This window comes from Leishmania major, chromosome 33 (genome assembly GCF_000002725.2).
Source record: "Leishmania major strain Friedlin complete genome, chromosome 33".
Taxonomy (NCBI): Eukaryota; Euglenozoa; class Kinetoplastea; order Trypanosomatida; family Trypanosomatidae; genus Leishmania; species Leishmania major.
Genome location: NC_007285.2, coordinates 476700 through 488911, shown reverse-complemented (window position 1 = coordinate 488911; position 12212 = coordinate 476700). Strand labels below are relative to the sequence as shown.

General features: G+C 56.2%; 3 protein-coding genes across 3 annotated transcripts; all 3 read right to left on the bottom strand.

Moving 5' to 3' along the window:
- Nucleotides 1–2277: 2277 nt before the first annotated feature.
- Nucleotides 2278–2811, bottom strand: LMJF_33_1035 (conserved hypothetical protein; the record flags this gene model as incomplete). Its single annotated transcript, XM_001685809.1, has 1 exon — nt 2278–2811. The coding sequence occupies one exon, from the start codon at nt 2809–2811 to the stop codon at nt 2278–2280; it is 534 nt and encodes a 177-aa protein (XP_001685861.1).
- A 682-nt stretch (nt 2812–3493) lies between these two features.
- LMJF_33_1030 (conserved hypothetical protein) lies at nt 3494–4966 on the bottom strand (the record flags this gene model as incomplete). Its single annotated transcript, XM_001685808.2, has 1 exon — nt 3494–4966. The coding sequence occupies one exon, from the start codon at nt 4964–4966 to the stop codon at nt 3494–3496; it is 1473 nt and encodes a 490-aa protein (XP_001685860.2).
- Nucleotides 4967–7830: 2864 nt separating this feature from the next.
- On the bottom strand, nt 7831–10563 carry LMJF_33_1020 (conserved hypothetical protein; the record flags this gene model as incomplete). The annotated part of the gene is made up of 1 exon (XM_001685807.1): nt 7831–10563. One exon carries the CDS (start codon nt 10561–10563, stop codon nt 7831–7833), a length of 2733 nt encoding a protein of 910 aa, XP_001685859.1.
- Nucleotides 10564–12212: the final 1649 nt, after the last annotated feature.

The following is a 12212-nucleotide window of genomic DNA, read 5'->3' as shown; positions in this document are numbered from 1 at the left end:
CCTTCGCTCGCTACTCTGGGCACACGCGTATCACCGACTTCTAAGATACAGCAGAGCACCAGGTGCTGCTACAAGAGGGATAATAGCTACACACGAAAAGCCCGCATACCACCCCTGCTGTCCATGGGCGTCTGCTGTTTGTGTTGGCGGTGGTTCGCGCGTGGTTGTGTGTGTGTGCGTAGGTGTGGTGGAATGTGGATTTGTTTCTCCGTTATCTTCCGGTCGCCTTGCATGCTTTCGATCCGCTCTCCTGCCCTCTTCTGCCCTTCCCGCTCTCTCTCCCTCCCTCCCTCCCTCTGCCAGTGTGTCTTGAACCAAGAGAGCACGAGTGAAGCCAACCAATCAACAACAAAGCAAAACAAAAAATGAAGCGAGAGGAACAGAAGGGGCGGGGTGGGGTGGGGTGGGGGGAGGGGCCACATCACACGCCCAGAATAAATAAGAAAACGGAATATAGCAAGAAAGCAAACGAAAAATAGACATACACAAAAGACGGCGGCAAACCTGAACATGCGCGTCAATCGACACCGACGCCGACGCCCACCACCACAACCACCACGACGGTGACGAAACATCGAAAGAGGGAAGAGAACAGAGACTGATGACAGTCAGAACAGCCAACAAAACACAACAAAAACGGGAAAAATACAGCGGGGTGAAATGACGAAGAAAAAGAGCGAGAAGGGGGAGAGGCATGTGTGTGTGTGTGTGTGTGTGTGTGAGGGGGGGGGGGCGACGACACGCACACGCACACCTGTACACGAGCCCACCGACTAGAGACGACATGTGCGCATCCGCTTGTCTGGGTGTTGTCGATTTCTTCTTCGCACGAACACTGCTAGTAGTGGGTGTGCCTGCGTGCTGAAGTTTAGAAACCTGTATTCTTTCCCATTGTCGGCTCCTTCGCTGTCACCTTGCTCTCCCTTTTTCATTTCTTCACTTTTCTGTTTCTGTGTGTACGTCCCCTGCACTGTTTGATGGGCAGGCTGGTGTAGTTGCTAGCCTTATTTTTGCCTTTCTTTCGGTCCCGCTCATATACATAAAGGGCGGAGATACGTTATATATATATAGAGAGAGAGAGATGTATCGATCATGTGTAGTCGCGCGTGCACACCTGCGCCACTTGCGCCAATCGGCACTCGAACCGGGGGAGCGTAGGAGAGCGAAAAAAAAAGAGTTCTAGTACATTCATAGACAAAGGCACTCAGCGGCATACATGCCCCCCCCCTCACGCGCAGAAACAGAGACGCTGACAGTGACCGTTCGGGTACAGTGTAAGGGTGTGAAGGTGATCCATGAACGTCAACAGCAAGGCGCATGGCGGCAGCTACACCGACACACCAACAAGAATACGTACCCGTACGCATTGCACTTTATTCTTCAAGCTACCGAGACACGGAGAGCGACACCAAAAAAAAATACAAGAGAGGACGACCAAGCGAGGAGACAAAGGATGCTGATGAGCGATATGTGTAGCTACGGAGCAATCGATGCACGAAACAATGGCCAACGCCGATACACCAGCGCTCGCGCTCGTCGGGCTTAGTGCAAGGATCAAGTCGGATCGAGATGGCGACGAGGATGTACACGGAAAGAAAAGTGCCCATAAAGTGAAAACAATAACAAAAAAAAAAAGAAATGCGCCTGTGACTCTGCAGAGCAGCAGCGAACAAAACAACGAAGGGAAGAGCAGGCTGCAAGAGCGGCAAGAAGAGCAGCCGCCTCACGTTCTTTTTGAGAGGGTAGAAGGAAGGATGTCATGAGGAGGTTAGGCAGTGCTCTTTCGGGCCCTTCCATCCCACCCCCGTTCTTCGCCAGACACCCATGGTGACATGGAGGGGGAGAGGTGGTGGTGGGTGAGTGGAGCAGGGGACGGCCTCAGAGGGCAGACGGTGTTTTCCATCCCTTTTCCTGGTTGCCTGTTCTCCCCACCCAAGTGAGCCCTCCAGGCAAAAGAAGAGCGTCTTCGTTTACTTGTGATACACGCGCCCACGCCGCGCAGACTTCTTCGCACGCCGCTTCCCAGTGCGAGAGACCGCCTTCCCTTTTGCTGCTGTCGCAGCGCCGGACTTCTGGGAGAAGATTACAGAAGCAAGCGTTCTTCGATCTCTTACTAATGGCCGTGCTTTTCATAAATGCACACGCACACCCAGCCGTGTCATCGCGGTGCTCCTACAAGCTTGCTCATCGTTGCGCACGCACATCAGCTACAGTCTACTAGTTCGTTTTCTTCTCGATTTACCTTGTCAAACGCAAAAAAAAGGTAAACGCGCACGCCTAAGCAGCCTCGGCATCCGAGCCATCGTCGCGGTACCACTCATCCTTCTCCGGGTCGTACCACATCTCGTTTGTGGGGTCGTAGAATTGGCAGCTAGGCGGGTGGAAGTATAGGTTCTCCTCGGCGCAGTAGTAGTAGGGTGTTCCCTCCGTCTTGACCCAGACGCCCTTTGGCAGCAAAACGGCGTTGCCGTTCTCGTCCAAATCGCCGCTGCTCAATCCAGCGCCGTTTTGGCGCGGGCCCTTGTCGGGCGCCTCAGTTGAATCCCCGTTGGTGTTTTTGTTGTCACGACTAGCGTCGGCCGCACGACCAGTGGGGGCCTCCACTGAGTGGTTACTAGGCGACTTGTTCGCTGACAGCGTGGTACCGTTTTGGCTGGGCTGCGCCGTGTCCGCAGCCGCTGCTTCAGTAGCGGGTTTTTGAGCGTAGGTGCCGTTGGCACACGCGCCGATAGCGTTGCTGGCGGTAGCGGACGAAGCCCCTGGCCCCCCGCTAGGCTTGACCTCCTTGCTCTTGGAAGCGCTGCACCCCATTGCTTGCTTTCTTCAACTTGATTTATCTCGATTAATGGTTGTGACGTGAGTGGCTGCTCGACTGAATGACAATCACCTTGGCGATCGCGTCGCTAGAAAAAAAAAACGAGAGGTGTAATGAAAGGGGAAAGAAAAGGAGTCCCGCGGAGCTGCATGCCAAGGAGAGGGAAAAGGGATGGGGAGGGGGAGCTGGTGCTGTAACGGGAACGTAGCGCACGCCGCTTGGTGCTTGCTAGAGTTGCAGTGGAAGCCAAGGAAATGACAACAGAAGAAGCGACTAGCGCAGGCACTACGCGAAGACCAGCACGGGCAGTTTCTGTGGCGCTATCGTCATTTTCTTTTCCTTTCGCGTGTACAAGGTCGCTGGGTACGACTCACTAGCTTGCAGGTGCACCTCCCTTTCGTGCGCACGTGTTCCATGGCTGCTGCACGCCAAACACCACTGAACCCGACTCAGCGCAGCGGCGCTCCCTCCTCCCGACCTGCGCTTGCCAAGAAGCTTCTGACACTTTCGCTTTTGTTTCTTGTGTAGGACGGAGAAGACACGTCAACCATAGCCAACGCGATGCGCAACGGTAACTGCTAACCAGGAAGCAACCATACATTCTGTGCGAGGGATGGTGACAGGGAGGCTGGGGGAGGGGGGGGGGGAAGGAGGAGGACAGGGAAAAAGCGAGTTCAATCATGAGTGACATCCCTCGAGAGCGCGCTGAAACAAGTCATCATAAAGGCATCGGCGCAGCGTGTCCACTTGCCACAGGTGCTTATGCAGGTATCGAAAGCAGCGCCGCCGTGCATTCATCACATCTCCGTCGCCTGCCACCTCGCCATTCGCAGACACCAGCAGCGATGGCACCTTCCCACACAGCGTTGTGATGTGCCGCCTCAGAGATGCGCTGCTGCGCGTGCCGGGAACCGCGGACGCTGTCGTCGTCGGCAGCGCCGTCCCCTGAGACGCGGCTTGCAGCGTCACAAGCTGGTCGAGGAGGAAGTAGTGCGGCATGTAGCACTCGTCTTCTGTACTGACCCTATCCACATCGGCGACGAGCTCGATCACGGCATTCATGAAGGATTCCTCTAGCGCCGCTGCGTCTCCATCCTCGTCCTCGTAGCAGTATTGTCGGCGCATCAGCTGGAATACGAACGGTGCGTAGAACCACGCCGACTGGTCGTTAGGGTCGCAGTACACCGCCTGCTTCAAAAATTCGATGTCCTCCCGCAACTGCGCCAAGAGCGCTGCTCGCCACGCCTGCTGGTGTTGTTGCGCATCTCCGGTAGTGCTGACAACGCCCTGCAGCTGCTGCTGGCGTTGCCATCGCTCCACCGCGGACTTTATGGCCAGCGAATGCTGATGCCACGCGCTGTAGTTAGAGAAGTTGCGCTTGATCTTGTGAGTCGTGTACGCGAGCGCTGCCGTCTCCTCTGGGGAGAAGAATGCCGATGACGGCGTGGTGGAGGTGGAGGGCTGCGTTGCGTCTTCCGCCGACGCGAACGGCGAATGAGCAGGACAGTGGACCGCCGCTAGCTGAGTGGCGCGGAGCTCTTGCTCTAGGACCCAGCGACGATAGTTCCAGGCGTGGAAGTTGCGCTCGTCCATCTGCAGCAGCTGCTCGCACTGCGCACGCTCCTTGCGAAGGAGGCTGCAGAGCAGCTCATAAGTGCCAGTTGCAGTGTCGTTCACAGCTGCGCCCGCAGCGTGTGCAGTCGCCTGCTGCATCTCCAGCTTGGTCAACGCCTCCAGCTGATGAAAGATCCAGTGCCGGTGTAGGAAGGCGTTGTAATTTTTGTAGTTCAGCAACAGCACCTTCGAATTGAGCTTGAGCTCCTGCACAAGACACTGTCGACGGCGAAGGGCGGGTGCAACCTCTGCTGCATTACTGCTCGTCTCTGCGACCGACCCCGATGAGTCGACGCAGGGCTGCATTGATGCTACGGCTTCGAGGGCCAGGCGGCGGTAGTTGTACACCGTGTAGGCCTCCGGCACGGCCAGCAGCAGTGCCTCGGTGTTCGCGAGTGTCGTTGAGTTGTACTCGTGAGCCTTGCTCGACGCCAAGACGGACTTGTACAGAGCACCGACACGCTCGTTCTCCTGTGCGGCTGCCTCCTTTGCCTCAGGAGACAGCACCTGCTTCTCTTTTTTCTTTTGATCATGCATTTTTGTTGCAGTGGGCGCGTGATGCAGCAACTACAAACAAACAAAAAAAAACGTGTCCAACGCAGTGAGGAATGGCTTTACTGATTATAAAGGTAATCACCTGCAGAACGCGGGTGTGCTTCTCCCAATGCACGTCCCCCGTGAACAACGGTGACGCGGCAAAAGGGGGGGAGCGGTAACGCAATACACACACAAAAGATGAGAGGGGCGTAATACGAAATGAAGAGAAAGAGGAGGATATGAGAAAGTGCGCCACATACGCCAACGCAAGCGCTGCCCTCAGCAGTCTACGTCAACGGCGCCACGGTTTACGAGCACATCATGGTCGGCATGTCGAGCGTATTTTCGACAGCAACACAAGTCAGCAGCATTGTCCACTCCTATTCCCTCAGGCAGGCCCGCCGCTTATTGTCTCTTCTGCCGTCGATTCATGAGCCAGCGCGTCACACAAGGGGCGGCACTCCCTTTTGAACTGCCCGCGCTGCCGCTGCGTTTCTTTTCGTTTTCTCCGTTTCTGCGCTCCGTGAACGAGCCATTTGAAATACACAGGGGAAGCATTGCACACTAGTGGACGAGAGAAAGTTCACCCTCGGCTCCCCGATGTCTCGGAGCGTTCAGCAGTTCCTTTTCTTTTTCCTGTGCCGCTCCACTACGAACAAGTCAACATACGTACACACGCATCACACAAAACCACAGCTCGCCTACCTCTGCTGCACCACGACTACATCATGATTGTCTGGGGCGAGCTGTCTGCTGCCAAATCAGCCATGTGCCTAACAGGTACCTCCTGTCCTTTTTCAGGTCTTTTTCGGGTGCGTGCTGCGCAATCGGCGGGCAGCGTCCTGGGTCCTGCTCGAGGGCGGAGGCCGTGGTGTCTGTCGTTCAGGCAGCGAGGCTATTCCGCATTCACCTGAATCCGCACGCCCCTGACAGCATTGAGTGTGTCAAGCAGAAGGGGCCTGTGGACAGATATGTGCTAGCTCACACAAAAACTCACGGCATGTCATTCTGAAGAAGGGTACAGTGGGGGGGGGAGGAGGAGGCAGCCAGTGCGGCACGAGTGAGATGAGCCAAATCAGGTCAATACACGCAACATTATCTTGACACGATGCGCAGACGAAACAAAAGAGAAAACCCAGCAGACAGGAAGGCGAGCCATACGAAGCAGTGGAGAACACTCATGCAAAAAAAAAAAACAGGTGCGCATACATACGACTACGGGGCGGAGAGAGATGAGCGGAGAGAAGGACGCAGAGGCTAAGCATGCATGTGTGTGCTGAAGGTGCCTCTTTGCTGCTGCGGTTTCCTCGTGAACAATACGTGTATATATATATATATATATTAGATGCATATACATGAGTGCATATACCGAGATGAGTATATCCCAAAACAGGGAGGGAGAGGAGGAGGAAAGCAAAGGAAAATTCAAAAGAGAAAAACAGTACATCCGATCGGAGGAAGAACCCACATCGCGCAGAAGCGAAGGGGTGCTCGGGAAGACAGAGGGGAGAGAAGGGCAGGGAGGCGACGCCGCGTTCGTACGCGAGCAGGTCGATAGTGAAATAAAGACGATAAAAACAACGGCGCAAAAAGCAGCTCACAGAAGTGCATGACGAACGCACCATCAACCGCGCATCAGCGCCACTCAATGCAAACTTCGGACTCCTCCTCATTTAGGAAAAAGGGGAATGGGAAAATCGGCCGCTAAGCCACGTTTCTCCTGCTTTCCCGCTCACACTCTTCATCGCTGCCGTGCCGGCAGACAGTGAGTCATGGACCGGCAAACAGAGAAGCTTGAGTACATCGCCTACTGGAAGATAAGCTTCACAACATATACCTGGATAAGATCGAAAAAGCAAACGCAGCAGAGCGCAGCGATACAATCAAAATGCCAAGAAAGACACACAAAAAAGGTCAAACCACACGGCACGAGAAAAAGGAAACGGGACAGGGGGAGGGGGTGAGAGCCAATACTTGCGGGGTATTGCTACCGAAGCACACACGCACACCGATAGTAGAAACACAACGAACAACAGGAAACTCTCAAACAAAAAGGGTCCGTTCTCGGGCGGCTTGTGCAGTTACACGGCTCCATGTGTCTAGATGTAGGTATCTGCACGTGCGTTGTGCATGCCATATTGGCCACCACTTTTCGATACATGGGGGTTTTGTTTACCCGCTCTCCACTACTTCCACCGCACTAGCGCTTCTTTCTTGCGGTTTGCCGCGTCTGTTGATGTACCGCTACACGCTCGACAAAGATGCTGTGCAGTGCAGAGGGACCGCCTTCCTCCGCACTCACCCTTACCGCCACCTCGCATGTGCCTAAAAGAAATGGCTCCAGGTGTGTGTGCGTGTGCGGAGGGGCACGCACCCGCTGCTTCTGATGGTTCCCACTTGTTGAGATGTGTGCTCACAAGGGGGAGAGACGAAGGAGGGGGAGGGGGGGGGGAGGGACGGGGAGGAATAGGATGCAAAAACAAAAAAATGAGCGCTTTCGTTTCGGTGAGAGGGTGAAGGATGTTCCGTGCTTGTGCCCATACACACGCATAGATGTCTCGAGCCTCGCCCATCGCAGTGTGCCTACGCTGATCTCGCGTGAGAGGGAGGGGGGTGGGTGGGGAGGGCTGCGGTGTCTGCTGCCCTCCGTCTTGCGCCCCTTTGCGCCCGCGAGTCCCCTGTCCTGTATGGCAGAACGAGGCGCAGAATCGAAGGGGCGTAGAGAGCGGCAGGCGGAGAAAGGGCAAATGTTAGTGTGTCAGTCTTTGTACGGAGGGGAGGACGGGTCGTGGTCGTGGTGGTGGTGGAAGACACTCCAAACTGCTAACTCTTGGTGTGGCCGTACTGCAATTCAATCTTCTGCTTCACACCACATCCTTTGTGCCCTTGGCATCGCCGCGCGTCGGCGCGGTGGCAGCGGCGGGCATGGACGAATAGGGCACAAAAACAAACGACTCCGGTGCGTCCTTATCGTGCGTTACCTCGTCCATGTAGGCAATCCAGATTCGACAGCGGAAGGTGCGGAAGAGCTTGCGCTGCATGCTGCGGAAGTCTACGAAAATGTTGCGAGACGGGCGGCTGACGTACAATGTGATCTTCTCGCGTGTGAATTGATACTCGCAGTCGAGCAGCGTGACCTCACGGCTCAGCTCGAGCATCTCCAGTTCTTCCACGGACAGAGGTGTCAGGTTGCGATGCCGATCGCCGTCGTCTGTGGAGGCGTGATCGGCGCTGCACTCTCCCGCCTTCTCAGCCGCAGCAGCCGCGGTATCGGCCGTCTTAGATGCCTCAGCAGTAGCAGCGGCGGCCGCCAGTGCTGCCTCGTTGCGCGCGGCGCGCTGCTGGTAGCGGTTCTCGATGAACTGTTGCACAATCGGCTTAGCGATGGCGTAGGCTTGCTTCTCGGCTTCGAGCTGCGGCCCCAGACTCGCCATGTCCTCCGCCGTGGTTGGCCCAATCAACCACGGCCACGTCTTGAGTGACATGACGTACTCCAAAGCAGCCTCTCCCGTCAGATGCGGCAAATCGGTCTCGTCGAGCTCGGCATTGGCAGCGTCGTCATGCGCGTTAGCGACGATGCCTTCCTTGCCCCCGAGCATTCGCTCCACCGCCCGCTGTCGTAGCCGCTCCACGATGGCGCAGTCGCGTGCCATTTGCTCAATCGACACGTGGCGGATCACTTCGCCAATGTCGGCACCGCGGTCTCCCTCCACAAGCATGTGGCTGCCCACCGGCACCTCCTCAGGGGGGAGGGCGCAAGCGTACCGCTGACCTTCTCTCTTGCGCTTCACGACCACAAACAAGCGAACTGGTGCGTCACGGTTCACGTGGAAGCGCACATCGTCTTGCTTCTTGGGGAGCTTCTTCGAGGACGAGCTGACCGGTCTTGGCGCTGGTGGCGTGCGGGTCACGGTCGACGCGGACTGCGTGCCTGCCCTCGGGGCCGTGTCGAGAGTCGACGCCAAGCTTGAGACAGAGGCTGGGGCGGCGACCTTCTTAGCGCCCTGATGATGTTGCTGTGGGGGGTCCGCGTGCTGCGATTTGGCCTTCGTGGGCTTGCCGAGGGCAGAGGCAGCGGCGGCTGGGGTGGGACCGGCGGCGACCACCGCCAACGCTTGGGTGTATTGAACTTGAGCCGTAGCATTCCCGGAACTTTGCCGTGGTGCAGTGCTCTGCACGTCCGCAAAACTGCCGAGGGCCACGCCAGCGTAGTGCGCCATCGGAGGCGTCGGCAGATAACTGTACGGGCCCATTATTGTCCCCGCGCTGGCCATGTAAGGGGCCTGCGCAGGCTGTGGCATTGATGCATACGCCACTTCTGCGAAAGTTGGGCTAGGAGCACCGTCAGCCGCGCTTCCGAGCACGGCCATGTTGCTGTTGGGCGCCGGCGGAGCGTAGTACTGCTGCTGCTTTGGGGGCGCGGTTATTTGTGTGTAGTAGCCCGGCTGAGGAGAGATAGCAGGGTAGTTATGGCTCGGGTAACCACCATAAACGTAAGCCTGCTGGTGCTGCTGCTGCAGTGGGTAAGGTCGGGCCTGTACGCCGTAGCCGTACGGCTGCTGCTGCTGCGCGTGCTGCTGTTGTTGCTGCTGCTGTGGGTGCTGATAGTACAGGGTCTTTGGAGGGTAATGGCACGGAATGTAGGGGCTCACTTCAGGCTCGCTCCTCCGCTGACCTGTCAGCTCGATGCCATCCGCCGTGCTGGGGGTACTCGCTGCCACATCAACGTAGCGGTGATCGAGTTGCTGGGATGAAGGCCCACACGAACTGTGGTCCTCCGAGGCCGAGCCGCCGCTCGTGGCGAAGCGGGACGCGTTGGAGGTGGCACCAAGTGACACGGGTAAGGTTGCCTGAGGGATGCTAGAGACGTTGTGCGCCATCGCGGAAGCGCTGTTCGGCGTAGGTGACACGGACTGGACCACCGGCATGATTGTACTCGAGGTGTTGAGGGAGCAGCTGGCGGAGTTGGTGCCGGGCCGCACGCGCTGCTTCACGTTGACGTTGAAGTTCTGCTCCTTGTCGCTGCAGGTCAGAGTGCCCACTGTCGTGGAGATGGGACGAGCATCGGTCGTAGACAATGTCATTCGGTTGCCATCGCGCCAAAGCCGTGTCGACGGCGAATCCACGGGCTGCTGTTGTTGCAGTTGCTGGCTAGGGTACCGGCGAATCGTTCCGCTGTCAGCGAGGTTGCTCGAACCGAAGTCTACAGGGGTCGGAGTGGAGGTGGAGGTGGAGGCGGAGTTAAACTCGAACATGAGCGCATTCTGCGACGTGTTGTTACTGTAGCTGTAGCTGCTGCGGCGCCGTCGCACGGCTCTCGAGGAGTTCTCCATAGCAGATGCCTCCTGTTCTGGGCGATTGACGTCGCTGCTACTGAGGAGTACGTACGGGTTATGCGAGCTGCGGCTGAAGGTGTGCCGAGAGCGCCTGGAACTCAGCGATCCCTGACCCGCGCGACTCACCGACGAGGAGGAGGCTCTAGCGACGTGGTCACCCCGCTGAGCGTAGTTGGAGGAGGAATGCGCATCCTCGTCTCGGCCCGACGGGGTCGTGGCGGCACCCTGCCCATCGTAGCTGGCACAATGGGCTCCCGCCATCACCTCGCTATCGTCATCCTCGCCACTGCTGACATCTGGCTGCCCAAATGTTTGAAAGAGGGATGGAATTTCGGTAAAGTCCCGCGGGTCGTTCGTAAGCGTCGCCTTCGTGTTCTCAAGCGCCCTTACGCCGCCACATGGGTCCGGGTGTATACGAGCGGCCATGCCTGTACCCGATATGTAAAGAGCGACAGAAACGGAAAAGGCGGTGTGTGCAAGACCGGAAGACAACAACAACAGAGATGAGAAAACAACTAAACGAAGCAGCAAACGCGAGGCGCTCTTCAGGCGCGATACATGCACGGCCAGAAAAAACAATAACAGCACCAACAGCGGCTCACACGACGCCAAAGGAGTTCAACGGCGGTCTCTCTCTCTCTTTCACACAGAGAAGAGTAACGAAGAAGCAAAAGGCTGAACGCCAAAGTAGAGCACCAACAAGAGCAAACGAAATTGGAACAAGGAAGTGTGTATGTGTGTGTGTGTGTGTGTGTGTGTGTGTGTGTGTGTGTGGTGCCACGATACAAAGGACAACAGAGAGAAAGAGAGAGAGAGAGATGGCTTCGGCACACTAACCCAAACAGAGGGCACAACGCAACCAGCAAAAAAGGACTTGGGTAGAAACACCAGCTGATGAATGCGAACAGCTGAAGAAAGCCAGCGACAGCGGGACGGCCGAGAGCGCACAGAGAGAGAGAGAGAGAGAGTAAAAGGTATCTGCGAAGGGAAAACGAAATAATAGTAACAAAGAAAAAGGGGTCAAAGGAAGGCCTAGTGCTGTCTTGTTTCCTTTCCTTGGCGTCCGTGGCCTACCCTTTTGAGATGCTTGCCGAGGGGAGGGGGATAAGGGGGAACAGAGAAGGCGAGGGAGGGACTAAGCGAAGATTTTCTTTGCGGTTGGTTTGTTGAGCTTGAGTGGCCAAACGAAAAAAACCCAAAAGCAAATAATAAATGCTGCGACGAAGGGGCCGGAAACACACATAAAAAAAAAGACAAGGAAAGAAGAAGTGAGCGCCAATCACCGACAACACTAGCCAGGGCAAACGGAAAGATCGAGAGCGAGAGCAAGACAAGGGAAGGGAAGAGGGGGTGGGGAGGGGGCAAAGAAAAAGACTAGAACTTCCACGCACTTAGGCGAATACAGGAAACCAAGATAGAACTAACAGCAATCCGAAAGTGAACAAATGGCTGTACAACGTGCACTGATAACACACACACACACACACACACACACAGACACAGACACAGAGGGAGATGGAGAAAAAACGAAAGAAACGGGGAAGAAGTGACCAAAGAAGGGCAAAGACCGTCCTTGGAACGAGGGTGCCCCTCTTAGATTGTAACGAGAAACGAGCACTGAGGAGCAAGGAACGTGAGCAAAAAAGCACTCGAGGCAGAGCGAAAAAAAATGAAGAAACGAAATTTAGAGGAACGCCACGTGGGAAACACAAGAGAGAGACAAAGAAAACGCACCGAACGGGTGCCGCTAGAAGCTCACTTGGGTTTTATGCCGTGTGCTGCGGTTGGCAGTGAAGGAAGAGAAGTGTGTCTTGGATGTAAAGATGAAAACAGATGGTGACAAAGTTGGCGGAAGGCAAGACAGCTGTCTGGTGTAGAGAAGAGGAGTGGCTGTGTTGCCCGAAGCAGGC